This window comes from Monosiga brevicollis, genomic scaffold, assembly GCF_000002865.3.
Source record: "Monosiga brevicollis MX1 MONBRscaffold_6 genomic scaffold, whole genome shotgun sequence".
NCBI lineage: Eukaryota > Choanoflagellata > Craspedida > Salpingoecidae > Monosiga > Monosiga brevicollis.
In genome coordinates this window covers 872,225-897,631 of record NW_001865043.1, presented here as the reverse complement: position 1 = coordinate 897,631, position 25,407 = coordinate 872,225, and the positions used below count along the sequence as shown (strand labels likewise).

At 55.5% G+C, this 25,407-nt stretch overlaps 6 protein-coding genes across 6 annotated transcripts; 5 read left to right on the top strand and 1 right to left on the bottom strand.

The window, feature by feature from the left end:
* Positions 1 to 218: 218 nt before the first annotated feature.
* On the top strand, positions 219 to 2,397 carry MONBRDRAFT_15930 (uncharacterized protein; the record flags this gene model as incomplete). Its single annotated transcript, XM_001744683.1, has 3 exons — positions 219 to 401; positions 499 to 580; positions 1,556 to 2,397. Coding segments are annotated over 3 exons (1,107 nt in total), but the record flags the coding sequence as incomplete, so codon positions are not given.
* Positions 2,398 to 7,265: 4,868 nt separating this feature from the next.
* Positions 7,266 to 8,228, top strand: MONBRDRAFT_15893 (uncharacterized protein; the record flags this gene model as incomplete). Its single annotated transcript, XM_001744682.1, has 1 exon — positions 7,266 to 8,228. The coding sequence occupies one exon, from the start codon at positions 7,266 to 7,268 to the stop codon at positions 8,226 to 8,228; it is 963 nt and encodes a 320-aa protein (XP_001744734.1).
* A 1,856-nt stretch (positions 8,229 to 10,084) lies between these two features.
* On the top strand, positions 10,085 to 12,418 carry MONBRDRAFT_24301 (uncharacterized protein; the record flags this gene model as incomplete). Its single annotated transcript, XM_001744681.1, has 8 exons — positions 10,085 to 10,490; positions 10,634 to 10,721; positions 10,814 to 11,048; positions 11,220 to 11,561; positions 11,715 to 11,798; positions 11,980 to 12,054; positions 12,151 to 12,192; positions 12,269 to 12,418. The coding sequence occupies 8 exons, from the start codon at positions 10,085 to 10,087 to the stop codon at positions 12,416 to 12,418; spliced, it is 1,422 nt and encodes a 473-aa protein (XP_001744733.1).
* Positions 12,419 to 14,833: 2,415 nt separating this feature from the next.
* On the top strand, positions 14,834 to 17,263 carry MONBRDRAFT_1017 (uncharacterized protein; the record flags this gene model as incomplete). Its single annotated transcript, XM_001744680.1, has 10 exons — positions 14,834 to 14,902; positions 15,011 to 15,091; positions 15,171 to 15,248; positions 15,364 to 15,480; positions 15,594 to 15,890; positions 15,932 to 16,087; positions 16,462 to 16,537; positions 16,652 to 16,821; positions 16,995 to 17,078; positions 17,183 to 17,263. Coding segments are annotated over 10 exons (1,209 nt in total), but the record flags the coding sequence as incomplete, so codon positions are not given.
* Positions 17,264 to 18,022: 759 nt separating this feature from the next.
* On the bottom strand, positions 18,023 to 20,112 carry MONBRDRAFT_36553 (uncharacterized protein; the record flags this gene model as incomplete). Its single annotated transcript, XM_001744476.1, has 7 exons — positions 18,023 to 18,060; positions 18,161 to 18,212; positions 18,310 to 18,414; positions 18,510 to 18,616; positions 18,726 to 18,845; positions 19,000 to 19,073; positions 20,007 to 20,112. Coding segments are annotated over 7 exons (600 nt in total), but the record flags the coding sequence as incomplete, so codon positions are not given.
* Positions 20,113 to 22,378: 2,266 nt separating this feature from the next.
* On the top strand, positions 22,379 to 25,289 carry MONBRDRAFT_31879 (uncharacterized protein; the record flags this gene model as incomplete). The annotated part of the gene is made up of 9 exons (XM_001744679.1): positions 22,379 to 22,493; positions 22,650 to 22,906; positions 22,999 to 23,150; positions 23,306 to 23,514; positions 23,626 to 23,699; positions 23,833 to 24,002; positions 24,159 to 24,379; positions 24,534 to 24,632; positions 24,760 to 25,289. Exons 2-9 carry the CDS (start codon positions 22,745 to 22,747, stop codon positions 25,287 to 25,289), a joined length of 1,617 nt encoding a protein of 538 aa, XP_001744731.1. The 5' UTR covers positions 22,379 to 22,493; positions 22,650 to 22,744.
* Positions 25,290 to 25,407: the final 118 nt, after the last annotated feature.

Sequence of the window (25,407 nt, the reverse complement as noted above, 5' to 3'; positions counted from 1 at the left end):
CCCTTTGTTGTCCTCCGTTGTCAGCATGTGCACATGACTCTTCGTCTCTGCTTCTGCCTTCCTCTTTCATGTGTTTCTGCCAACCTTTCCACAGAGTGTCAAGCAGGCTCGTACACGCATAACAACATCAACTGCATCAGTACGTTTGTGCATGAAGGCCACGCGCTCTTCAAAAGTAGCGTAGTGGTGCTAGTGTTGATGGGCTGAGGGTGACTGTGATGGCATGTCGGAGAGAGCAAGGAGCAAACACGCAAGCCAGGGAATTAATCAAGTCAAATGCATCGAGCTCGCTTCGGGCCCTCTTGATTGGTTTCATATTGTCATTCTGGATTGACCTGGTAGACTGCCAATCTGGCTATTTTTCCTCCGCTGGCGCTACATCGTGCACTCCCTGTCCCAAGGTCTGAAAGTTGCCTGACCTTGCATCAGTCTGTGCATGCTGCGAATGCTAATTAAACTGTTTTGCGTGCCCCCTCCCCCTCCCCCTCCATCCACCAGGGCACCAAAGGCGTAGGCAATAACTGTGTGCCATGTCCTTTGGGGGAGTACCAGTCAGCTGTGGGCCAATCCTGGTGCTCGAGTACGTCGACTGCCATGCTGTGTGTGTGTGTGTGTGTGTGTGTGTGTGTGTATATAAAAGTATGTTGTACAACGAGGCGTTTGAGAGTTGTACTGTAATTGTTCGACTTGCGCATGCTTATACGCTTCGGACCATTTTCAATGGGGCTGAGTAGCCGTGCAAGGTGGCTACTACGTTCTTGCCGAGGTGGGCCAAACAGAAATGCTGTACTGTCCCCGAGGTACCTACTCGACGCAAGGCAGTGTGGGTAGCTGCACAGCATGCCCCATCGGCAAGGCTAGCGCCAGCTTGGGTATCACCTACGACTGCAATGTGAGTGGCAGCACGACCTGCTTCTACAAAAGCACCCAAGCGCCCCTCATCCGGTCATACTTGTGGTCTAGGCTTGTTACAATGGCAAGGTGGCCCCCTCTCCTGGCACAGTGAATTGTCGCGACCCCTCGACCTGCACCGCCGGCAAGTTTGTGGAAACTAGCTTTACGGCTTCGACTGACCGCGTGTGCCGCGATTGCCCTGCGGGTACCTACAGCACAGTGGAAAATGCCGAGTCTTGCAGAGTACGTTTCAGGCTCTCGCACCCACTCAAGCATCCAGCTGTGTGCTTGCCCTTAGCCGGCAGGACTACATCCTTGGCTGCACTTACATGTCGACCATTTTCGTTGCATCGAACTTGTATTTCAATCTGTCTGTGGCCGGCTTAGGTTTGCGCCGCCGGGTACACCTCCGTGGCTGGGTCCACATCATGTGTGGAAGATTCTGACGCCACTTGCCCCCCAGGGACCTTGAAAACCGGGCATCTGTGCGAGGCATGCGAAGCCGGTAAGTGCGACCGTTCATTCAACTTGCCGGTCATCTCAGGCCCAGCACACTGTCCGAGCTCTCACGTCCATATGCTGGTGGACTTGACACCCTTGGATTCTTCAGGCAAGTACAGTTCTACAACGAACGCAGCAACATGCTCAGCCCACAGCGCAGCCTGCTCTGCCGGATCCTACGAGACTGTGGCACCGACATCATCATCCGACCGCACATGCCAAACATGTGCCAAGGGTTATTATCAGGATTCGACAGGCCAGAGCGAGTGCAAGGCTTGCCCGGCAGGGACGATGCGTGACGCGACTGGGGGCACAAGCAGCACACAGTGCCTGGCTTGTCCTGTGGGTACTGAAGCACCATTGGCCGGCAGCGCCACCTGCTCTCCGTGCAGTACTGGTCGCTATCAAAACCAAACGAGCCAAGCCACTTGTCTAAGTTGTCCAGAGGGTACCTATCAGAACGTTATGGGTGCCACCTCGTGCAGACCCTGCAATAACGGACAGTACCAAGATGGAACCGTTTCGGCCAATTGCAAGAAATGTGCCGTTGGCAGTTACACTCCCAATGATGGCCAAGCGTACGCCTCTTGTCTCATTTGCGCCGCTGGTAGCTACCAAGCACAGCTTGGCCAAACATCTTGCACCACATGTGCTGACGGCACCACATCGAACAATGATCGAACTTTGTGCGTGCAGTGCCCGGCTGGCACTGCTGGAACGGGAGGGTCATGCACCGCATGCAGCGACGCCAGTGCCCAGCCACAGCCCGGTTCCACTGCCTGCGTACTCTGCCCCAACGGCACCAAGGCTAGCTTTGACAAGACCAACTGCGTTGACTGTGGTAAAGGACACTATGGCTACAACGGCCAGTGCTTCAGCTGCCCTGAGGGCACCTACAGTGATGTCATTGATGCAAGCAGTTGCAAGGATCCAGGCCCCGGTTACTACGTGGGCACTGGCGTGGGCCAGGCACAGCGCTATAGTTGCTCGCCAGGCTTTTACGCCGCGAAACCACGTACCATCGGCGCGTGTGCACGCTGTGTGCCCGGCACCTTTTGTGGTACCGAGCGCTGTGCATCGTGCAGCATGTGCAGTATCGGCTATTTTGCGGAAATTTCGGGTGCGACGCAATGTACTCGCGTTACCACCTGCACCGCCGGCACTTTTGTAGCGGCCACACCGACTTCGTCGACGGATCGCACCTGTGAGGCTTGTGCAGCGGGCACCTATAGCGCGACGGCCGATGCCGCATCGTGCACAACTTGCCCAGAGGGCAAGTCCTCGAATGAAGGAGCGCTGACCTGCTTTGTCAACACGTCGTCTTGTGAAGCTGGCACGTATATTAGCGACGGGGCCTGTGCTGCTTGCCCCGCCGGTAAGTTCTCGGCCAGCCGTGGCCAGGAGAGCTGTCAAGACCTTGCCACTTGCCCCACAGGCTACGAGGTAGCCACTCAACCGACGTCCTCAACGGATCGCGTGTGCCGACGCTGCGAAGCTGGATATGTGGCTTCCTCCATCAACCAACTCGCGTGCACACCGTGCAACTCGACGTCTTTTGCTGAAGTGGCCGGTTTGAGTTCGTGTGCTCCGCATCGAATCTGTGCCCCCGGTAGCTTTGTACAAGGCCAACCATCCATCAGCAATGACCGTAGCTGTGTGGCCTGTCCCGGGGATGCCTTCTCAACGACCAACAATGCCGCGCAGTGCACTCCGCATACCACCTGTGCTGCTGGCTCCTATGTGACTGTCTACCCGACGGTGACTTCGAATCGCGAATGCCAGAGCTGTAGTCTGGGTGCTACCTTCAGCTCCGCCATTAACGCTGCGCAATGCCAACCGGTGACCGTTTGCAGCGTCGGTGAGGAGGAGTACACGGCCCCCACTCTCATCTCAAACCGCGTGTGCGAGGTATGCTTGCTTGCTTGCTTATTAGCTCCGCTACACGTTGCGAAGTGTGGCAGGCATCAAGGGCTGGCCCAAGCATACCGTGTGGTGATCGCTGCGATTCGATGCCGCCTCATCTCCTCATGGTGACGTATGGTTGTACTTTAGGCTTGCAGGCAAGGATACTATCGCGACGCGACGCTGACGTCGTGTGCGCCCCACACGACATGCACGGCCGGCACCTACGAGGCCGTTGCTCCAACCGTAGCATCAGATCGCAAGTGCGAGGCTTGCCCGAGTGGCAAGTATCAGCCTTCCGCTTACGCCACGTCATGTCTCTCTGCCACGGACTGTGGCACAGAGCTGGCCGTCAAGGCACCAACCCCAACCACGGATCGCGTCTGCGTTGATTTGGTCACGTGTGTGGCTGGCAGCGATTCTGAGACCGGCAGTAGCTGTTCGTGCACGGATAGCGCTTGTGCCCGTTGCGTCAGCCAGCCAGCCTATGATGGAATTCTGTACCTTCGTGCTGATGGCGAGCCGCGAACCATGACTGGCATTCCAACCTCGACCGGAGCAGCGTGCTATGCACCCACTGTCGCTTATCAATCTGACCAGGAGGTCATCTACGACTGCCGAGATCGCTGCAGTGCGGATGCCTCCTGCGTAGCCTTTACCATTTATAGTGTTGCTGCTTCATCAGACATTGCGGGCCAGTGTTGCCTCAAATCAGCGTACGTTTCCAGGGCTGCAAGGTGTCTCGGCCCCCCCTCTCCTTTGTTTTTCTCTCTTCTTCTCCATTTCCTTTCCTGGCACCAAGTGTTGTCTCACTGTATCATCCTGGACGGTGTCTGTTTTTCTTCCCTCCTTCCAGATTCTCCACCACGGTCTATCGCAACTTGCCTAGCGCCCACTTTTTCCAAATGCAAACTTGCGAAGCATGTGCGGTCAACTACGTGCAAGACTCATTGCAATGCGTTCCGGCCGTTACCCCGCCACAGTTCTACAACACAATTGCCTCTCGCACCGTTTCCACCACCCTGGCCCAGGGTACAATCATTCTTAATGCCTCTGCTTATCCTGACCAGTCGAATCTCAGCGTGACCTACCACATCGCCGAGTCCTCGGGCGGTGCGGCCAGCTATGTGACTGTTGACGCCTCGACCGGCTTACTCTTCATCGTGGGACAACCCGAGGCTAGCTACGGCACTGTGGTTGTTCAAGCCACGGACAGCCGAGTGCGTTGTCAGCTGACCACGGGCCTCATCGACGGAGGTTGCTCCTCCAGACGGACCATCTCGCTGGTCTTCATGGACTTTATTCAATGCCCCTCGGACGGGGTTTATTACATTGCGACTTCCTCATCGCATGCCACCATCGAGGTGACAGAGCCTACATTGCCTGGCGGCGCGGCCTACGAGGCCACCAACATGCCTCCCAACGAGGAGTATCCCGTTGGCACGACGGCACTCTTCTTCATGGGACCGCAGCCCGATTTGGGCACTCGGCCATTTTGCAACTTCTCCATCACTGTGCGTCGAGGCTTTGACTTACAGGCTCGTCAGCTGCGGCATCGCAACTTGCTCTCGCGACAGGCTTCACAAGACCTCTTCTTGGAGGACTTTGAGTCCGTCTTGGGCATGCTAACCCCGCCTACATTCTCAATCACCGGCTCGCTATTTGATGAGGATTTGGCAATTGGTGTAAGCAGCCCCAGCGGGCGTCCGTTTACGCTCACTCGCCATGCGAACGTGTCGGCCCATGTGGATATCGACCTTATTTGGTGCAGTTCCGGTACCTTCACGGGCCAGGAGGACAATTTTGTCAGCTTGCCCGCCACCATTTCTCTCGCCACGTCGGCTCAAGTTTCCTTTACTGACCAAGGTTCGGGTGCTCTGGACGACGAACGATGCCTGCGTATTGCAGCGCGGTCTTCAGCTCTGGCAGAAGAGCTATTTTGGGAAGCGGTGGATATTGTGCTGCCGCTTGCTTCCCTGGGTTCTGGTTCCATCGATCGCCGCCGTCGTGCCGCCGCTGTCTATCAACCCACTGCTGCCATCATGGGCGTTGAGTACGGTGTCACGACGAGTTCCGAGCAGGACCTTCTCTTGGCGCAATACCTGGCACTCGAAGACCTCGTGGACCCGCGTTGGGTTGGTTGCCCAACTGGGCGGATTACATATCTCGTGTCTCAGCCAACGCTGAGCACCACTGCAGACTGGACTGAGCCGCAGGCCACAGATAACGTGGGCCTGCGGGAAACCCATTCCAACTATGCCCCAGGTGATACCCTGGACATGACGGACTCTCCCTTCAACGTCATCTACACGGCCGTGGATCTGAGTGGTCGTACTGCGACGTGCGAGTTCACCGTTGTCCTCGAGCTTGCGGGGGAGCCGCTTGTCATCGCCGCAGACCTGGACCTTGCCTTATCAGGCCAAAGCGTAACCCGTCCCTTCTCGGACGTGATTTATGAGCAGTACGACCTGGTGGACGTCTTCGACGCAAGCCTCTCCGTCCCCAGCGTGGATTTGAGTCTTTACAGCTCAGTCATCATCAATCTGACGACCCCCGGGGGCGAGGCCATCGAGGTGCGGCCTGATGGGGATGAGCTCATCAGTTTCTTTGACATCAGCATGAACTGGAACCTGGACGCTGCCGTGGCTGTGGCCCCGGTAGATGGAGTCTCTCTTTCGTATCAATTTTTTAATCTGCAAATTCTCGAGCAGGATGCAGCAAGCTGTGTGGCACCGTTGGCGCAAACGGTGCTCACTTCGGCCAATGTTGGAATTCGCGGCGATGGGGCGAGTTCGACGCTGTGGGTGCGCGCGCGCACCCAAACCTTTGACTGTCGCTTCAACTTTACGGGAGTGCAGCTTAAGATCCAGTACGCAAATGCGCTGGCCTCCGTCACCAGCCAGCTGACCCTGGACACAAGTAGCTTTTTCTTGCTGTCTCGTGGTCTGGACGGGCCGCTGCCGATCAACTCGTCGCCCTTCCTGCTGATCACCGACTTTGTGGATCCAACTCTGCACGGTTGTTCGAGTAACCTGACGCGCGTGTTGCCGAGCAATTCCAACGCCGTTGCATTTTCCTGGCCTCGGCCCACCTATTCAGACGACATTCGTCTCGCCGACCCACCCCTTGAGCAGTACCTGATTGGCAGCACGGGTAATGTCACGGCCATCACGTTGGCGCAGTCGCTTCTGGCTTCGATCCTCGCCCCCCACACACCACCCCTGCAGATCAAGTACGTGGTTCGAGATTACTACGGCCGAAGCACAACGTGCAGTTTTGCGCTCTCAGTTGAAGATGAGACCCCTCCTGTGTTGACGCCGGCCAGCAATATGATTGTTGTGGCCGACGAGGACCAGGCGTATGCGACAGTAAACCGCAGTGGCCTGCTGCAAATGCTCGATGACAACTCAGGCCTTCCTCTGACCTGGATCACACCCGGCAATCAGCAGGTTCAGGTGCCCATCGGTTCTGCGTCTGTCAACGCGACGGTACGCGATGCCTATGGCAATTCTCAGACCGTGATGGTGCCGGTGGTTGTGCGAGACGAGCAGCCTCCGCGCGTCATCTGCCCCACGTCCCCGGTTGCGTTGGTGAGCACGGCCGCCTCGCCCAACGTTGTCTACAACTATACTTTGCCCTTGGCGGAGGACAACAGTGGCAGCGTGTTTGTATCAGACAATAATACGGCAGCAGCCTTGCCTACAGGACGAACTACCGTGGTTATCGTGGTGAGCGACGCTGCGAACAACGCTGTGACTTGTGTTGTTCACGTCGATGTCACCGCTGCTACCAACAGCAACAACACTGCCAGCGGACAGGGCTCGGCTAACCCTCAGGACAGCACCAGCCTCATCGGTGCGGGTGCCGGCGCTGGCCTCCTCCTGCTCTTGGTGCTCGTGCTGGTGCTGGTTTTATATCGGCAGCGTCAGCGCCGCCGACAGCCCGCGGATTGGGACCAGGTCTTTGCTATGATTGATCAGCTCAAGAACTCTGACGGCGACGTTAAAGTGCCGCGTGAGCTGCGTCGCCAGTGTCTGACCTTGCTTGAGGAACTGGGCCGGGGTGCTTTTGGTCTTGTCTACAAGGGTTTACTGGAAGAACCGCCGAACCCTGGCTTTTTGGTGGCTGTCAAGAGCTTGCACGATGCCGCTGATGAGAAAGCGCGTCAAGAGCTGCTGGAAGAAGCTGCCGTGATGGCTCAGTTCAATCACCGTAACGTTGTCAAACTTGTGGGCGTGGTAACCGTGGGTCGACCCATCTTGGTCGTCATTGAGTTTTGCGAGAAGGGCGCCCTTAAGGGCTATCTTGAGAAGCACGATTTGACACAACACCAAAAGCTCCGCTTTGCTCTGGATGCTGCCCGTGGACTGGAGCACATTCATGCCTACAACTTTGTGCACCGCGACGTGGCTGCCCGCAACGTGCTCGTGTCCTCGGACCTGACGGCCAAGGTGGCCGACTTTGGCTTGGCGCGTGAAGCAGACGGCGGCGCCGAGGAGACATATTACCGTGCCACCTCGAGCCAGATCCCTATTCGATGGACGGCGCCTGAGGCCATGGAGGAGCGCAAGTTTTCCGAAAAGAGTGATGTTTGGGCCGGTGGAATCCTCTTCTATGAGATCTTGACCAGAGCCGCTTTGCCCTACGACGGCTGGTCCAACCAGCGGGTGTGGGTGGAGGTGTGTGCCGGCTATAAGCTGCAGCCACCCACAGGCACGCCCACGGAGCTCTGTGACCTGTTGAATGACATGTGGAGTATGAATCCCAAGGAGCGCCCCGACTTTAGTGGAGTTGTCGAGCGCCTGGAAGAGCTTCTTAGCATGTCCCTTGACGGAGGTGCGTTTGGATCTTGCTTGTGGGTAGTATACTTTGGTGGATCACGAGCTAGGCGAGGAAGGCGAAGGGAGGCAAGGAGGGGCGAGGGTGAGTGAGGGCGGTATGAAAGTAGCTTGGGCAGGTGAACATGGTTTTGAACTGAGAAGACAGCTATTCCATTTGCTTTGGCCTCCTCTCTGACCTTCCAACTGTCTCCAACTGTCCTGCCCCCCCATGTTTCTTTGGCGCCTCACTGGTTGGGTGCGTATTGTATTGATGCACCGCTTACTGCAGATGATGCAGATGAGTACTTGAGCGTTGGCAACTCATCAACGCAAGAAACACCCGCCGTTCCGCGTCGTGTTGGAAACCGCGGCTACAAAGACAGTGTGGATCAGAGCTATCTTGAGGCGCGGTTGATGGGCTCAGATGATGGTATGGCCCTTTATGATATGGGTGCAAACGATACATTTGCCAGTGACACAGTCGGAGGGGACGGCGAAGGCATGGCGCTGTACGACCTGGGAGGCGGAGAGCCCACGCAGGACACGGCGGAGGCCTCTGTGGACCCGGACTTTGAGTCCACCGGGTTTGATGGCGCTGGGATGATTGGCGCCACGTCCACGGTGCGTCCTCGGCGAGGAATTGAAAAGAGCAGCAGCTTTCAGTCTTCCGAGGGCGGCTTCTCCGAGGGCGGTTTTTCAGAAGGCAGTGCCTCCATTCTTTCGGGTGCTGCTGCGGTACGTCTCGGAGTCACACTGCATCACATGGCGTTCTCTGTAGCGGTGTGCGCTTGCGCCTGTCGTGCATGTGGTGTCATCGTGTACGTTTGATGTACTGTTGTGGCAGGATGACTTTTATGGCAACATGGACACGACGGCGCCCCAAGAACAGCGAGGTGCGTCTGCTTGAGTCTTGGAAACAGTTGCTGTTTGATGTCCTAGAGTTGAGTTTGTAGTTGTCTGGTCTGGGTGCAAACTTGGGAGCAAGAGCATTCATCAAATGTGTCTGGCTTTGTGTTTGTATTTGTGTGCGTAGTTGTGGCCGAGCATGACATTGGCAAGCGTGTCGTGGTGCAAGGCTATCGCTCGCTCGGCTACCTTCGCTTTTATGGCCATCACCACGAGAAGGGTGGCGTGCGCTGCGGCGTCGAACTGGACGAACCCGAAGGCCGCAACGATGGCACTGTGTCGGTGAGTTTTTTTTGTAATCCCAGGGACGGTCGCACGCTGTTTCAACCGTGTTCCCGAGACGTGCACCGAACATATGGGCGGCCCTGCCTCTCCTCATGCAGCACTCTTTGTGCGTGTTGGTATCAATCGCTTCGCTGACCCCTCCAACTTGCTGTCTGTTTGGCTACAGGGCTATACTTATTTTACGTGTCCGGCCGGTCATGGCATCTTGGTTGTGCCCAGCAAGGTGTCGCTGCTGTTGTGATGTCATTCATGTTTTCTGGCCACTGGTCACGAGTCGCAAGGTTTGCACATTGTGGCGAATTTTTGTTTTTAAAGGGTCGGCGGGGATTTGCGCTTGTGTTCCCCACAACCTCCTGCATATAGCCTTCATAACTTCGTACTTCTGACGCAGTTTTTCGCTTGGCGTTGTCAAGCATTTTGACCCTCATACAACTTTCAACAAGTAAGGTGCAGCCAGCAAGTTGCCCCGAGGGCGCTTGCCAGTCTTCAGGCCCATTATTTCATGCTAATTCACATGTCAAAATTTCAGCTTATTGTTGACATGTGATTTGTGAAAAGAAACGAGAGGGTTCGAGCGTGCAAGCATGCAAAAAGCGTCGCGCTGGCAACCAAGGAAGGTCTTTGCAAAGTAGCACGGATATTGACGGCAATTCTTGAACCCCTGGTCAATGCTTGTGCTGTCGAGGCCTCGGATTTAATGTTAGCTATTGGGTGGCCGTGCATACAGCGTGGTCGCTTGAAGCAGCTGTGGCGTCTTTGTCAAGCGCTTCGCCAAGATGCATAGACTAGCGACCTGGTCCACTCTTGCGGTCCTCCTGCTTGTTGGTGCAGGGGTGGGAGCCGAGGAAGAGCAAGTGATAGAAGACGAGCCTCTAGTGGCAACCTCGGCACATCAGCTCCTCTCGCAGATGGAGAATTTTGTGCGAATGCGGGGGCGCAATGTCACGTGGCGGAGTACCGAGCTGGTTGAGTTGCCCGACTACTTGAAGCTGCTGCTGCCTTCGGCTTCCATCGACTGTGGCGCTCCATGTCGAGCCAAGGAGATGGACAACCTCATCCATCCGGTCTCGGCCGTGGTCATGCGCAACAGCAACAACCAGCTTGGCATGATGTTCTTCGTGGAGGCCCACAAGCTGGTTTTAAACGGCAAGCACCCCGTTCGCGTCGAACTCCTGGGATGCGGTGAGTTGGCGCAAGAATGGGCAGGGAAAGCAGCTTTGCCCTGGCCTGACGTACCGCACCCTCCGCATAAAGTCTTTGCCTCTCAATAAAGCAGCCGCTTGCGGGCGTGCACGACTGTGTTGCAATGGCCGCTGTTGTCCTAGGCGTCGGCCCCGCAGAGACGGCGACGGAGAACCGGCTGTGGACCAAGGCCATGTCCACTCGCTTTGAAACCCTGCGCAATCACCGCTGGTATTGTCCGATTGCTCTGGATATGATCGGTATCGTGCCCGCACCGACCCTCTGAGGGATACTGATGGCCCGCGTTCATGCTGCTGTGGCAGGTACGAGGTGACGGCGCGAACGCGGCCGTTGTCCTCGGCGTTCGCCAAAGTCTGGTGTCCATTGCCGCAGCTGGCTGCCTCAGGACTTGAGGCCGTGCGTCCCGCGAACAACGAGCTCTATTCAAACATTGTTTGGGACACTGCTACAGGCCGCTGGCAAACTTTGCGCAACACGCCTCCTTTGGCCCGGAGCTCGGCCGTGGCTCCCATGAACAAGCCCTGGCTACGAGTGCGGGTACGTGCCTCAGCATCGTCCGGGCTACATGCTGGACTGGGCAAGGCTGCCTGCCTTGTTGGATGGGATATCACTGATTTGAGCTGTGTGCCGGGTGGGGGGCTTGATTCATTCGCGTCCTGGCGCTTGTTCCCTGCGATGCTGCACCCGGTTTGAATGTCCAATTCGCAGGCGGGGCCGTGCGAGGCGACGTGTCAATTATCCACCTTTGAGCCGCTCGTGTTGCCCCGCAAGACCAAGTTGGCAGAGCACGGCGTGGTGGTCGGCATCATGCACCACGTGACGCCGATTCTTGAGCAGTTTATGCGCTATTATCGCGATCACTTTGATGTAACCCACTTCACGTTCTATACAAACGAGAGCTGGGTGAATGCTTCCGAAAACGGGCTACACCCGCCGCCCGGTGTCTCAGCTACCGTCATTCAGTGGCCCTCGCCATTGCAAACTTACAAATTTGGCAAGTCTTTGGCTTTGGCGGACTTTACGGACCGCGCACGATATGCCTACGAGTGGGTGCGTGGATGCCTGTGCCGGGATATGTGCCTCTCTTGATATGTGCCTCTCTTGATATGTGCCTCTTGATCGCTCCTCTTTTTCGATGGGTCGTCACACGCTGACACTTGAGACCGGGAAATGGGTATCGGTTATTTGGTGTCCTTTGACCAGGTGTACTCGATTGATGTGGATGAGTTTTTGATTTACAACCCGCCAACCCCAGGCCTACGCTTTCCGGACTTGCTACGCCAGAAGGTGCGTCAAGTCAGGCGTACCATGCCCCTCGTTGGTACGGGACCAGGCTTCCTCCGCACGGCATTTTTCGGCCCGCACAGCCAGGTTGTGAGAGTTTTATTACCGTTGAAAACTTTGTACCTTGATCATCACCATCATTTGGGCTTGGGCATTGGGTGGTCACGGGGTATCCATCTGGCAGCGGCAAGAGGACCCAGCGATAGCCTGTTATACTTTGCTGCGCCACAATGTGAAGCGGGATTGCAGCCTACCCCAGGTGCGCCAGCGTTGGCGGCGTATAATGTTGGCACGGTGTATATTGTTGGCGCGGCGCTTTGTGTTCAGCCAATTCTGACGGAGGGGCGCTGTGCAGGTGCGCTACGCCAGGGGCCACAACGTCACGCTTCAGGACATGGTATGTTTTGCGAGTTTTGGCTTTGCCAGAGACACGGGCCTGGCAGACAACCTGATATTCGATGCGGCCTTTTCAGATTAGCGATAAGGATCGTAACTACGTCTCTCCCAAGGCCGTTTATCATCTACCAGCCACACAGCAGGTCCGCGTTCCTCCACAGGGCCCATGTTGTACACGCGTTTTCTGCAAGCAGCTCAACGACTATGCAACGCCGATTCCCATGTAGCTGCAAATTCACCGTTGCTGGCCTGATTCGAATAAGCGGATGCTGACTATGCTCGAGTCAACAGCGTGCGTCCTGCGTCTCCCAGCTTCCTTCGCTAGCTACTTGGCAGTTGCGCTGCACTGCCCCTGCGGACCTCACCTGGACTGCGGAATGGTGTTTGATCCTATGGTCGTGCGTGTTTGTTTGTGTAGTTGGATCGCCCATCTGGAGCGCGGGGAGCCGCATGCGGATACGTGTCAGCATCCACCAGGCTGGCGCCCCTTTCACAAGGTGACTCAACCCACAGGCTTTGCGTGGTGTCAAGGCTCGCGATGACGGAAACGAGAAGCGAATGGCTCGCTCATGGCATCTTGCTTTTTACTCGTGCACACGGGCTTCATCTTTGTGTCACAGTCGGATCGCATTCATTTCTGGCAGCAATTTGGAGAGGGGGCCAAGGTCGCCCAGTGGGTCCGAGACCAGCCTCCACTAGATGAGAATTCATAAGCGTCGATTCAAACCGACCACAGTTCGTGATAGAATCAGCTTGACTGTGACATTGCACAGCGGGTTACTTTTTTTTTTTTTTTTTTTTTTTTGTGCAAGACAAAAATTCTTTTGTTTGGTGGCGGGTTTGATCATTCAGAATCCATGTAACTCGGTTGACATGCCTGATCACAAAATGTGCCCACGACCCTTTGGTGGGCGCATGGCGTGTGTATCGCATCGCATCAAAAAGGGGCATGTGGTGTGATGCAGGCCTCGGCTGACGGCAGCGCCGCTCATCCACCACACACGCACAGAGCTCACTTAGCACTAATCATACCTCAATGCTGTCAGCGCCACACATTTGCGTTTCATAGCATGGCGACTTCAGCAGAAAACACCACACCTGACATCAAAAACCCCATACATAGATCCGAATACACACGCGAGGCACACAAAGATCAGGCGACCTGGAGGTCGGCGCTGTGTACAAACACCACTATCCGTTCTGATCTGCCCGGCCAGGTGACGGCTGACCCTTCTTTGAGTATGAGTGACTGGTCGCATCTTGGCAGTCTGACCCTCTTCTCGATCAAAAGGTCAGGTCGCCATCGCAAGACCCCGTGTCGCGCACCACAAGGGCTCGAGCCCTCGTGCAAACTTTTTTTTCTTTTCTCTCTTTCTCCACATTTTTCATCCAATTTCATTTACATGGTGGCACTCTCTCTGGCTTTTGATCTGCTTGGCTCTCTTTCTCTGACAGTCAGTCATCATCTTCCCCTACTCTCTGGGTTACTTGAGAGTTGCGAGCGTTTTCGTGTGTTGGTGACGCTGGCGGTGCGCAACTCTCTGACCATGTGTCGTATTTTTCTTGTGACTGTTGAACACATCTGCATTGCAAGCCATTCTCTCAGCTTCACTACGTGTGTGTGTGTGTGCGTGAAAAAGTGGCCATTTCTTGACTCACAACTGCGCCGCTCAGCCCCCGTGTGCGTGTGCGTGTGTGTGTGCGTGTGTGTGTGAGCGCCAAAGGAGAAATAAGAAAAGTAGTTGTGCATCGAGTGCCCGCCGCGTGCCTGCATTGGACGGGGGGAAGAGACACAACCTAGGCGGCGCGGGCGCGCCCACCGCCGACTTTCTCCTCGTGGTCGAGTCGGGAACGTGCCGCCGGCAATCCGTCACGCTGCCAACCGAAAAGAAACCGAGGAACACCCCCCCACACCTTCACTACAACGGAAACGGCGTGTGCCTGGCCTTTGCGCTTTTACACCCACCAACACAATGGCAGCCCTTTCACCGATGCACGACGTGCGCATCTTTCAGTTCGCGGCTGCGGTTGGCCAGCTGCGTATCGAAGGGGAACGCGAGGAAGCCTTGTTGACCCTTGAGGCCATCGTTGACTCCCTCATCGAAGACGCAGAGGCGGATTTTGATGGGACGAACCCCCCTCCCTTGGCCCATGTGCTGGAGCAAGCCATTCGCACCTTGCTGCGTCTGGCTTGGACTGGTCCGGACGCAGAGATGCGCACGCGCTGCAATCAGCTCGTCGATACCATTGCCCAAAAGGTGAGATCAAAGGTGCAGCAGCAAAACCATGATCCCCATCCCCCGCTTGCCCCCCTTTTCCCCCTTGTGCTGAGAGCCGTCACGACTGGATTGAGTCAATCCTCCAACATGAATTCACTTTTGCTCGCTATTGTTTGATCTCCGGCGGGTATCCTGACTCAGCTGACCGAGTGGAACACGCCCGTTCATGTGCCGGAGCTGCCCGCCATCTCCTCTTTTCTCAGCCTCGAAGAACTCAAGCCAATCGATACAGATGATGAAGAGGTTCGAGGGCTCGACTGGCGTACGGGCTTGTTCTCGCACAACGCATGATCCATATCGAGCCAATTCATTTGTCTGATGTTTCTTTTCCACTCCAACCAGGTCCTCTCCGAGCTACGCCTGGCTTTCGAGAGCGATGGTCGCGTCTCCAACATGACGCGCGTCATGGCCACACATCCCAAGTTTCTTTTGGTGAGGCCGCGGGCATTTGTGATTAGCACTGCGGCTGCGTCGTTGCTGGTTAGATGGTTGCGTTTCAGTCTTTTGCCCCATTTCTCATGGGCTTGCTGGGCATGATAGTGCTTTCGTGAATTTCACAATCACATCCTCCTGGGCGAGGGGCCCATCGCACTGGACGTGCGCCATTTTATTGCAATCATGGTATCAGCTCGGCTTGGTCTGCACTGCCCTGGCTACTTGAGCTCGCTTTGCTGATCGCAATGGCTTGGTTGCGTGTTAGGCGGCGTCCCGTCATTGCTGTCAGTACCTGATTGATATCCACCTGCATCACTTTCGCGAGCTGGGCGGCGACGAAGAGGTGCGTCTACTTTGCTCTCTCTTCTCTGCGGACACGATCAAGGCTTGGCTTTGCAGAATTTTGCTACGAGACAATGGCTCATTGCCATCGTGTTTCATGATGCGGTGAGGGGTAGTGGCTGACAAATCGCGAGGCCATTCCTGGGAAACTGCGGCGATTGAGTATTATCAACTCTGTCCTTGCATATCAGCCTTGGCGCCTGCAGCAATCACACCTTGCCTTGCTGCTCAACGTACGACCTACGCGCTCACGTTTGATGCCATGCCCGTGAATTGGTCGGCACCTTGCTCACGTCGAACGTCTGCACCCCGTCATGACCATGGTATCGCGTTAATCGTGTTGCAGAGTCCAGAGGATGACAACTGGTCGCTTCCTGAGCTGATGCAAGCCGTTCTCTTGCTTTCTCATTTTCATGCCCTGGCGGGCTTTTGCTTGGCTACGGGCTTGCTACCTGAGGTTGATCTTAAACCGTTGGATGGTGCTGACGACAACGTGGACGAGCCTCCGCCCGAGCCAGGCGTGGCACGCGTCAATTCGCACGAGCCTTCTGCTCTCTTTGCTTCGGTCGTTGCCAAGTTCGTGAAGGATGGGCGTTACATTTCACTTCCTATGCTGCTCCCAAAACGCTCTCCCCGACAAGGTGTCCCTTTCACGGTGGCTCCTGCTTGACCCTCAGACTCAAGGCAGCGGCCAACGCCGATCCGAATGATGATCTGGCTGCACCGACCACGCCGGTTGCCAACACTCACGATGCCACACCAAGCAGCGTTCTGATGTCACCACCCAGTCAGTTGTGTGCCAACTTTTGTGATGACACCTTCGTGGGAGAGCAACCATGCGTGTGCTGCGACCTTCTTTGCAACTGCTCTCTTGACTTGTATTCTTGTGCCGGTAGATGAGAGCGAGGATGCTGCCGAGGTGTCTTTTGTTGCTCCCGTGGAAGATCATTGGCGTACCTATTTTAGTGCCTCCAATCTGCCCGAGTGGGATTCGGCTATTGAGGAGCACCACGTCAATGTGAACACTGGCAAATTTGGCCGCTATCTTATCAAGACCATGGTGCGTATGCAGGCCAAGCCTTTGTTCTGGACAGACCACCACCGGAAACGGGGAGGGGGTCGGGGGTTGTAATGCGGTGTAGGTTCTACTGAACCGTTGGCTCACCTGTGTGACTTTTGGACTTGTCTTCCTCTCTGGCTTGCCAATGTCAAAGGCTTTCTCCTGGGTCGATCATGGTTTTGAGCTGGTGCAGCGCTTTGGACGCGAGTATGCACAGTTGCTCGATACTGGTCAGTGGCTTTCCCCATCCTTGCACATGCGAGGCTCGATCAAATTCGGGGTTGCTCTTTGAGTTTCACTCACTGGTCCTGCTTATTGGTTTGTTGGTTGCAACGAATGCGCAGAGTTCCAGGTGATTACACAGCTGACCTACGACTTTATTGGTGTGATCAAGGATGTTAAGACCAAGCCTGTGCGATCGGCCATCTGGCACTATTCCTCCTTCACTCGTGGCATCATTAACGACGAGTTTTGGTACAAAGATATCAACGATGTGCTCAGCAAAGAATGCAAGGTGTGTGTGTGTGTGTGTGTGTGTGTGTGTGTGTGTGTGTGTGTGTGTGTGTGTGTGTGTGTGTGTGTGTGTGTGTGTGTGTGTGTGTGGTTTAAGTGACCGTCAGTGGATTTGTGGTTCTGGAGAGTCCTTTGGCCAAAACCTCTGATTGAGATGGGCAACCCGCGGTGCAGGCGTTTTGTAAATTGCTGGCATGCGAGCCGGAGCGCATCACGATCGATGATTTTTCGTGGTCAGACTTTTTGCCTGATGAGAAGGTACGAGTCCGAGGACGACCGTGCGCCTCGCTCTTTCGCTGCTTTTGCTCATGCATTTGGCATCATTCCGTGCTGGTGTCTCTCTTGAACGCCTTGCCTCTCAGATTCACGTGGCGCTCTTGGCCATGGATTCGAGCAAACAAGCCTCTCTCCTGTACTTCTTGCGGGCACTGCAAGACTTTTTGAAGCAACAACGGGCTTCACCGTCTCTGGGTTAGGCGATATCACTGCCTGCCATGCCCAAAGGACCGAGTGTTGCGCATCAGCATTCAGGGGAAGGCGTCGAAGTGCTCTAGACATTTGGGTTGTGTCAGCTTTGGTTTATTAGTAGTTTTTCTGTATGTGCTTGGTTGTTCGCTTTCCGTACATATTGTCTCGATCGTGATGTAGGCAAGAGTGCCCTGTTTCTGGTGTTGTCTCAAAGTGGTGGCTCAAATACTCAAGTCAGGTCTTGGTACAACTGTGCTTCCCCCAGCTTTGGCTGGTTTGAATGCCTGGGGGCGAGCCCGCCCTTTGTGCTAACGTCTTCTGCACAAGCCCCAGTTCTCGCATTGGTCCAGCACGCGATGCATAATTGAATTTACAGTTAGAGTTTGTTTCTACACAAAAAAGGGTTGAACCAGTTTCGATTGTGTCATTGGGGCGGGGGCGTGGAAGTGAGGGGGGAAACTCATCGGCGATCACGGTCGCGGCGATCGCGGTCGCGGTCACGGCGATCGCTGTCACGTTCACGGTCGCGGCGATCACGATCGACGCGGTCGTCATCGCGGCGATCACCACGGTCACCACGGTCGCGGCGGTCACGGCGGTCTTCGCGGTCATCATCGCGACCGCGGCGTTCGCGACGAGCACTGCCGGGCAAAGGACGTTCAATATCCATGGCGCTCGAGTCGCGACGGCGCGCACCCGTGTAGATGGCAACATCTACAAAATCACCAATCTTGAACCTGACGTCACTGAGCGATCGGCTGCCTGCGTCGGTCTTGGGACATGGCCAGAGTGGGTGGGTTGGATAGCGACAGCAATCGTGAGCTGCATGTTCGCGAATTGATGCCATGGGTCTCGAGGGGCTCAAAACACACCTCTTCACCGTTTGTGATTTCACCGAGGTGACGCAGCGTAGGGTTTCCACGCCTAGGCACCAGAGGGAAGTGGGGTGTCCGCACCGCACCAAGGTCGTGGTGAGATGACAGTTACGCAGCTACATTGTACATTGGAGGGTGTGACGTACGTGTCCTTGAAGACCGAGGAGAAAGCAAGTCGAGCACCCTTGCGGCGCGCCGAGGTGTTGCATTCCTTGATCAGGTCTGAAAGTTCTTTGAGCGTGGCATCCATCCTAGCCCAAAAGCACGATTCACGGAAATGACCAAGGATAAGCGGTTGATCATAAATCAGTGACACACGCCAAGGAAAAGAAGCCGCAAGTCGGACCAGGTGTAAATGTCGAGTTCACCCGGCGGTGTGTTTTCGCCTCGGTAATCGTTGGTGTGGTTGTGACCTCCTTCACGGCAGAAGAGTCGCAAAAGAAGGGGACATGTCTAGGGCAGGAGAGCGGCACAAAGATGAGCTCGACGATACCAAGGGGCGAGAAACAGCCCTGCACTCGAATTCCCAGATTCATTAGGGAGCAACGTGAGGAGGGACCACCTTTTCACGGTCAATGGCGGGGGCGGCAGGCTCCTTGGCTGTATCGGCCAGCGTTGTTGAGGGCTTGTCTTCATCATCCGCGCCGCGTCCGCCGCTGCGGCCATCCTCGTCCTCTTCCATCTAACAAGGGGGAGGGGGTGGCGGAGTAGTTGAGGCAGATGAGCCACAGGGCGGGGGTTGGGTGTGATGGCTCGGGGCCTGTGTTGCAGAGAGGCAGAGGGGTTGCACTTTGGAAGAGAGGTCGGTGAGATGTACACGGGGGCAGGTTGCACACCTTGTCCAAAGATTTGCGGGCATCGGCGTCGGCTTCGACCTGATCGCGCTGCGGAGACACCATGATGACGGTAGCTGCACAGGGAAAGAGGGATCCGAAAGGGGCAAACGCCACACGAGCGCTGCTACCGTTACTTCCCCCGCTGCTTCAATGGCCAGTCAACAATGGGATGGAGCAAACGCACGGGCTGCTGTTCAGTCGGAGACCTGCTCAGTCGCCGAGTGTGTGTGTGAGCGACGGCGAGAAAATGGTGAGTCTTTTGGTCTCTGTGAGTCTGGAGCAAGATTAGGGGATTTGCTCAGTCTCCGGACTACAGTAGTTGTCAGCACTTTTAAAAGTGGAGCAGTGAAGCGGTGGGAAGCAATTGTTTTGGGATGAAAAACCCACGTTCACCCTTTGAAAATTGAATGGGATGATGAAACCGTTACGCGCGCCAGCGCCTTTTTTCCCTTTTTGTGATCCATGTGTCAAGAGGCGTAAAGGCACAATGTGTTAAAGTGCGCCGAACAAGTCAAAAGGGAGCTGTGCTATGACCTGTGCGGTGTGTGGCGCTGGTAGGGGGCTCAGGATGGGAACGCCGGGCGCCAGCTTCGGGCAGTCGTGGGCCAGTTTGGCACAACTCAAGAACGGCATTGAGAGACAGAGAGCATGGGCGTGAGGCTGACGTGCGACAACAAAAGATGAGAGTTTGGCGTGCTCGACCAAACAAAACGAACGCAGAGCGGTTGGGTCACCACGCTTCTTCCTTGCCGCGATGAGATGCACGCATGCTTTTGGTCATCGTACATGTACAATGTCATTCCCAGACATTTGGCCCGAGCGGGCTGAGCAGTACTTGTGTCTTTGGGCAAACGGCAGCCACGGGCGATGCACGAACAACGCTCCCATAGGTGTGCTCCTCCACTCCTTCAAAACCCGAGCAAACGGATGCTCGACGTGGCTTGCCACAACGGTTGTGCCCTACGGCTCGCTTCAAGTCGCTTTCTTCAACCGCCCCACCCACCCACCCACCTTGACCCTTACTTTACGGGGGACGTCGGGGTTACTGAAGCAAGCCCATTCCTTGTCCGTCTTGGGAGAACCGTTCGTATGACTGTTGCGCGTCATGCCCATGCCGCTGCCATTGTGTTTCTTCGCTCCTTCAAGATATGCGACGGAGCAAGAGCTTGTAATGTCGTGTCTGAATGATTATGTTTTGCCCATGGCCTCTCTCTCTCTTCCTCTCTACAAATTGAATTGGTGATGGTCATCGGCGCGAGCCAAGGGTCGCGCAGCGGCAACAAAAGAGGAAAAAAACCACCAACACCAAAAGCGACGTTGATGGGTTTTGACTGTGTGTGACTACTTGGTGAGCACACAGAGAGAGAGGGGGGGAGAGAGAGAGAGGGAAAAAGAGAGAAAAGAACACAGAGAGAGAGAGAGAGAGAGAGAGAGAGCGAAATGAATAATTGGCCTGGTTGGAGAAGAGAGAGAACACAAAACAAAAGAAAACAAAGAAAAACAAGGAGAGAGAGAGAGAGAGAGAGAGAGAGAGAGAGAGAGAGAGAGAGAGAGAGAGAGAGAGAGAGAGCGAGGGAGAGCGAGTGTGTGAGTGAGTGTGTGTACTTTCGGCTTCAGAAGCAGTCAGGTCGATAGCGACAACGCCAGCGACGGCGACAGCGACGGCGACGCGCGACGGCAGAGCACTACGTAAACGAGCTGGAAAACTGAGCCCTGGACCACAGGGGTTTATTCGGTGACCTCTGGTGGTAGCCGGCTGTGGCAAGTGGTCGGGATTGGCCTCGAGTTCAGACACAGCCAAAGCCGTTTTGGGTTTTCTTCGGCTTTGAGACCCCAAGATCGCAAGATCACACACGTAAAAAAAATTGACCGCGCGCACGCAGCAGAACGGCAGCCGCGCGGACGACCTTCCCTAGTGACTGGGACAGCCTGGTTTTTCTTCTTCTTTTGGTCAGTTTGTCTTGCTCTTATCGCTGAGTGCCTGGGCCCATGCCCGACGGTCCTGCCATTTGCGTCATTGATTGATGCGCTGTCAATGTGCGCGTACTGTGACAGGAAGGCGTGCCGCGGTGGTCGTGCCCTGCTTGAGGGTTCAACGCAGCCACTATTTATACCTGGCTAGTTGCGTCTCCTGTTGACCCATTGGGCATTGCGCTCTTATCGAGCGCTTGCTCTCTCCTCGCCGCTCAACTGGCCCCACCCTTTCTCCGGCTGAACCGCTTGCTCGGTATGTGGCTGTCCGGCTGCTGCCCCCCCTTTTGCTAGAGGGGGGCGCTTCTCTCGAGCTCAGGCTCAGCCCCCCCTTCTCTCTCTGTTGTTACTTGATGCTTCCTTATTTCGCTTCTTGCCTCTTCTCTCTCTCTCCCTTTTTGCTTCCCCTCTCAACCTCTCGCCTTGGATCATCGGAGCAGACGCAAGCGTGTCAAACCCACTGCACCTGAGGCGGTGGCCGTCTCCTGCTCCCATTCAACTTGTGAGCGTCACTGTGGTTGGCGCTCCACAAGGTCTCAAGGTCGTGGAATACGCTGACTACAAGTTTTAGCATCCAGCCGATACACTGCGCTGAGGAGGACGCGGCGAGGCAGGTGCCCCACCCGTCTTTTCTTGAGCCCACCCACCCTTTGAGTGATCAAAATATGGCAGCGGACGTTGCACGCGACATGGACCTACCAACGCAAGAGCTCGGCTCACAGCAAGATGGCTCCTTGCCTCTTGAGGTAAAAGACAACGCCCTTCAACAACCTGCATGCCCGTGTCCATTTCATCCTGTGCTCATGCCATTCAATTTCCTGACAGCTGCGCATTGACGAGGACCGCATGCGCAAACTCAATCGGCGCATCGAGAATGTAGGTGTCTTTTCGCTCGCACCCTCACAGACACGCTCAAGCATATTCCTGCCCAACGATAATGAACGGTCCGGCTGGTTGCCTGCCTTGGACTGCCCACAGAATGGTAGCTCCTCCCAGGGCGTGAGCCGCGATGGTTTTGAGGACGAAGAAAACAACCAGGCGGCTCAACCTGCGGGAGAAGGCAACGCACAACCGACCTCCACCGGCGCCCTTGCATCTACGGATGCCGGAGCCAATCCCGTCACGTCTCGCCTGAGCGCCGGTCACTCCGCCGAACCCAATACTTTTGAATCCCACAGCATCTCGCCCCTCAACACAAGCCTGCCACCTGCCCATGGGTCTTCCACTACCAGTACCAGCAACCTTTTGGCTACACAGTTGCCCCTGGGGCCCAATCAGCGTTCTCGCTCGTAAGCTTCATGCACTCCTGGACAACAGAAGCTCCCGTCAAGCCAACCATATGCTGGGGACGCTCCCACCCCCAGTGCTCACTCCATGTCTTTGCTGGCCATGTATCCTCAGGAGCTCACCGCTTCATGAGTCGCGCAAGTCTTCCGATGCGGACAGTCGATCCCGTTCTCCCTTACCGCGCTCGCGTGGCAATTCGCGCAAGGGCTCACGCGCAAAGCGCGAACCAAGCGACAGTGCGTATCTGCCCCGCCCCATGTCCCTGATCACATTTCTGCTAAAACCATGGCTCCGGGTGTGGCGGTTATGGAGGGTTTGTCGGGCATCTGCCTGTGCCTATTTGTCTCTCAACCAGTCTTATGGCCACTTACATCATGTTTGTTCTCCTCCAGGTCGTAGCCGTCAAAGCGGCGGCCGACGTGCTCGCAGCAACAGCAGCAGCCAGCACGCAATCTCTGACGCCGGTGACCCCAACCTGAGCACGAGCATGCCTCAGGGCAGCGCCTTGACCAAGTCACCTCCACAAAGAGCATCGGCCAAGCGGCGCCAAAACTCTCCCATCATGCCTGCCAAGCGTTCCATCTCAGGCCAGCGCAAGCCCGGCAGTAATGACAGTGCTAGCGCTACCCTTGATCCTGCTTCAATGCAGGTGCGTCTTTGAACGCTTCCTGTCTTACTCGAACAATCGGCCAGCCACCGCCTCTCGTCTTCTGTTCCGCTCATTCTGGAAAATCATGGTAGACGCGGTTTGAGGAGATGGAGGCAGAACTTCAGCAGTACCGAAAAGTGTTGGCAGCCAAGGATGACGAATTGCGTGATCACCTCTCCTTTTGTCAGCAGACCATCTGCCATCTGGTTTCAGAAAAGTCTCGTCAAGAAAATCGTGCTGCCAGGTGTGTGCAGCCATGCAGCCATGTGTTGCAAGATGCCCGCCGCCTTCCACGTACCAGTCGCGGCGGTTTAGGCATTCTTTTAGCATCCCAGCCTCGATAGCTTATTTGTGTTGCTTGACGCTTTCGCCATCCTGGGGCTACTATCTTCCCCACAGAGACAACTACCTGCGCAACGTGCAGCGTTTGGGTTGGGCTTCAGCCGTGCGCTCAGGCATGCACGTTCACGATGTCTGGAATGAGGGGGCCGCCTTTCGTGATATTCGTCAAAAGCAAAAGGCGCTTGACTTGCGCAAAAAGCAGCTTGAAGAGGAAAAACGTGACCTGGCCAAGGTCCGCCCTGTCAAAAACAAAAAGCGCAGCGAAGGTACAATCACTTTGCAGGCCGAATTGTGCACCTTCAAACCCCTGCTATTTCCCCCCACTTGCTTAGACCTTGAACTGCATCACGCACAACGCTCATGTATTGGAACCGTAGGCGCAGCCGATGATGGCTTTAGCCGTCCCAGCGGTACCGCTCGCAGCCTCAAGTCTCGCCTCTCCGAGCAAGATGTAGGTGTTGTGAAACTGCTTGCTTGTTGAGCAAGTGTGTGTGTGTGTGTCCCTCATGCAGATCAGTCCGTCCGAGCGAGGCAATGTTGGTCCAGCATACGCCTCATACGTGGACATGCCGACCGCCTTGCAGTATGCTGTCAAACTGGAAATCATTCAGCTCAACCTAATCACAATCAAGACCGAGGAAGAAGGCATCAAGGCGCAGCTCAACATGCTGCTGCGCGAGCGCAATCTTCATTTGCGCGAGATGAAGCGCATTACGGATGAAGATAACGCCAAATATCGTGATTTGCCCAACCGGTGCGATCAAGCTGATGTGATGCATTTTGTGCTTTGTGCTGTTGACTTTGATTCCGTATTCCCGTTCCCTTTTGTCACTTGCCGAATGTCCCCTCCGGGTGCATCTGACATATTCTTCTTCTTCGTCTTCTGCTTGTTCTTCTTCTTTTTCTTCAGGCTATCGGAGCGCTACTTGCTCTGCTCTTTGTTGGGCAAGGGTGGTTTTAGCGAAGTTTACAAGGCGTATGATCTTCGCGAGCACCGCTACGTTGCTTGCAAGGTCCACCAACTCAACTCAAGCTGGTCCGATGCGAAGAAGCAAAACTACATCAAGCACGCTACTCGCGAGTATGAAATCCACCGCAGTTTGAAGCATGAAAGCGTTGTGGAAATGCATGGTAAGCGCTTGTTTCGACCACCGCACGTACTTACATCGAGGCGCGCAAAGAGTCACAATGAGCTTTTTCAAGCCTCCCTCTCCCGGGGGGGTTTTCTTTTTGTCTCAGCTCATGTTTGCCCTATATGCACGCCCCTGTTTTTGGTGTTGATCAGATGTGTTCGAGATTGACGCCAACAGCTTTTGTACAGTACTTGAGTACTGTCCTGGACAAGATCTTGACTTTTTGCTGAAGCAAGAACACCGGCTGCCCGGTAAGTCTTTTCTCGACAGGCTCTTGGCCTGCCTAATCTTCCAAATGGTGGGGCATTGCTCCGCAATGTGGTTGCCGCGTGCGGCTTTTTTTTGACGTCCTTCCCACCCGGTCTTGCTGCTGTGTAGAGCGCGATGCCCGTAACAAAATTGTGCAAATTGTTAACGCCCTCAAGTATTTGAACAGCGTCGAGCCCCCCGTCATCCACTACGATCTCAAGCCCGCCAACGTGTTGCTTCGTCATGGCATGGTCAAGATTACTGACTTTGGTCTCTCCAAGCAAGTTCGGGACTCGGATTCGGATGGCAACGTGGACTTGACTTCGCAAGGCGCTGGTACATACTGGTATTTGCCTCCCGAGTGCTTTGTCATTGGCTCAGCCTTGCCCAAGATTAGCAGCAAGGTGGACGTTTGGAGCGTTGGCGTCATCTTCTATCAGTCCCTGTATGGGGAGAAGCCCTTTGGCCACAACTTGAGCCAGCAATCGCTCCTGCAGAACAACGTTATCTTGAACGCCCGTGAAGTGCGCTTCCCGGAAAAGCCCAAAGTGAGCGAGGAGGCCAAAAACTTTATTCGCCGCTGTCTGACCTACGACATGCGAGCGCGCCCAGACGTCTTGACTCTCAGCGAGGACCCTTATATGCGCAAGCGCACATGATCGGCATTGCTGCTGATGGACTTGACCCGTTTGGGCCTGCCCCCTCTCTGTACTCTCCTTTTCTTGTATTTCTTTTCTCTTGCAAGGGGAGGGGTTCTGTTTCCTTTTTTGTTTGTGT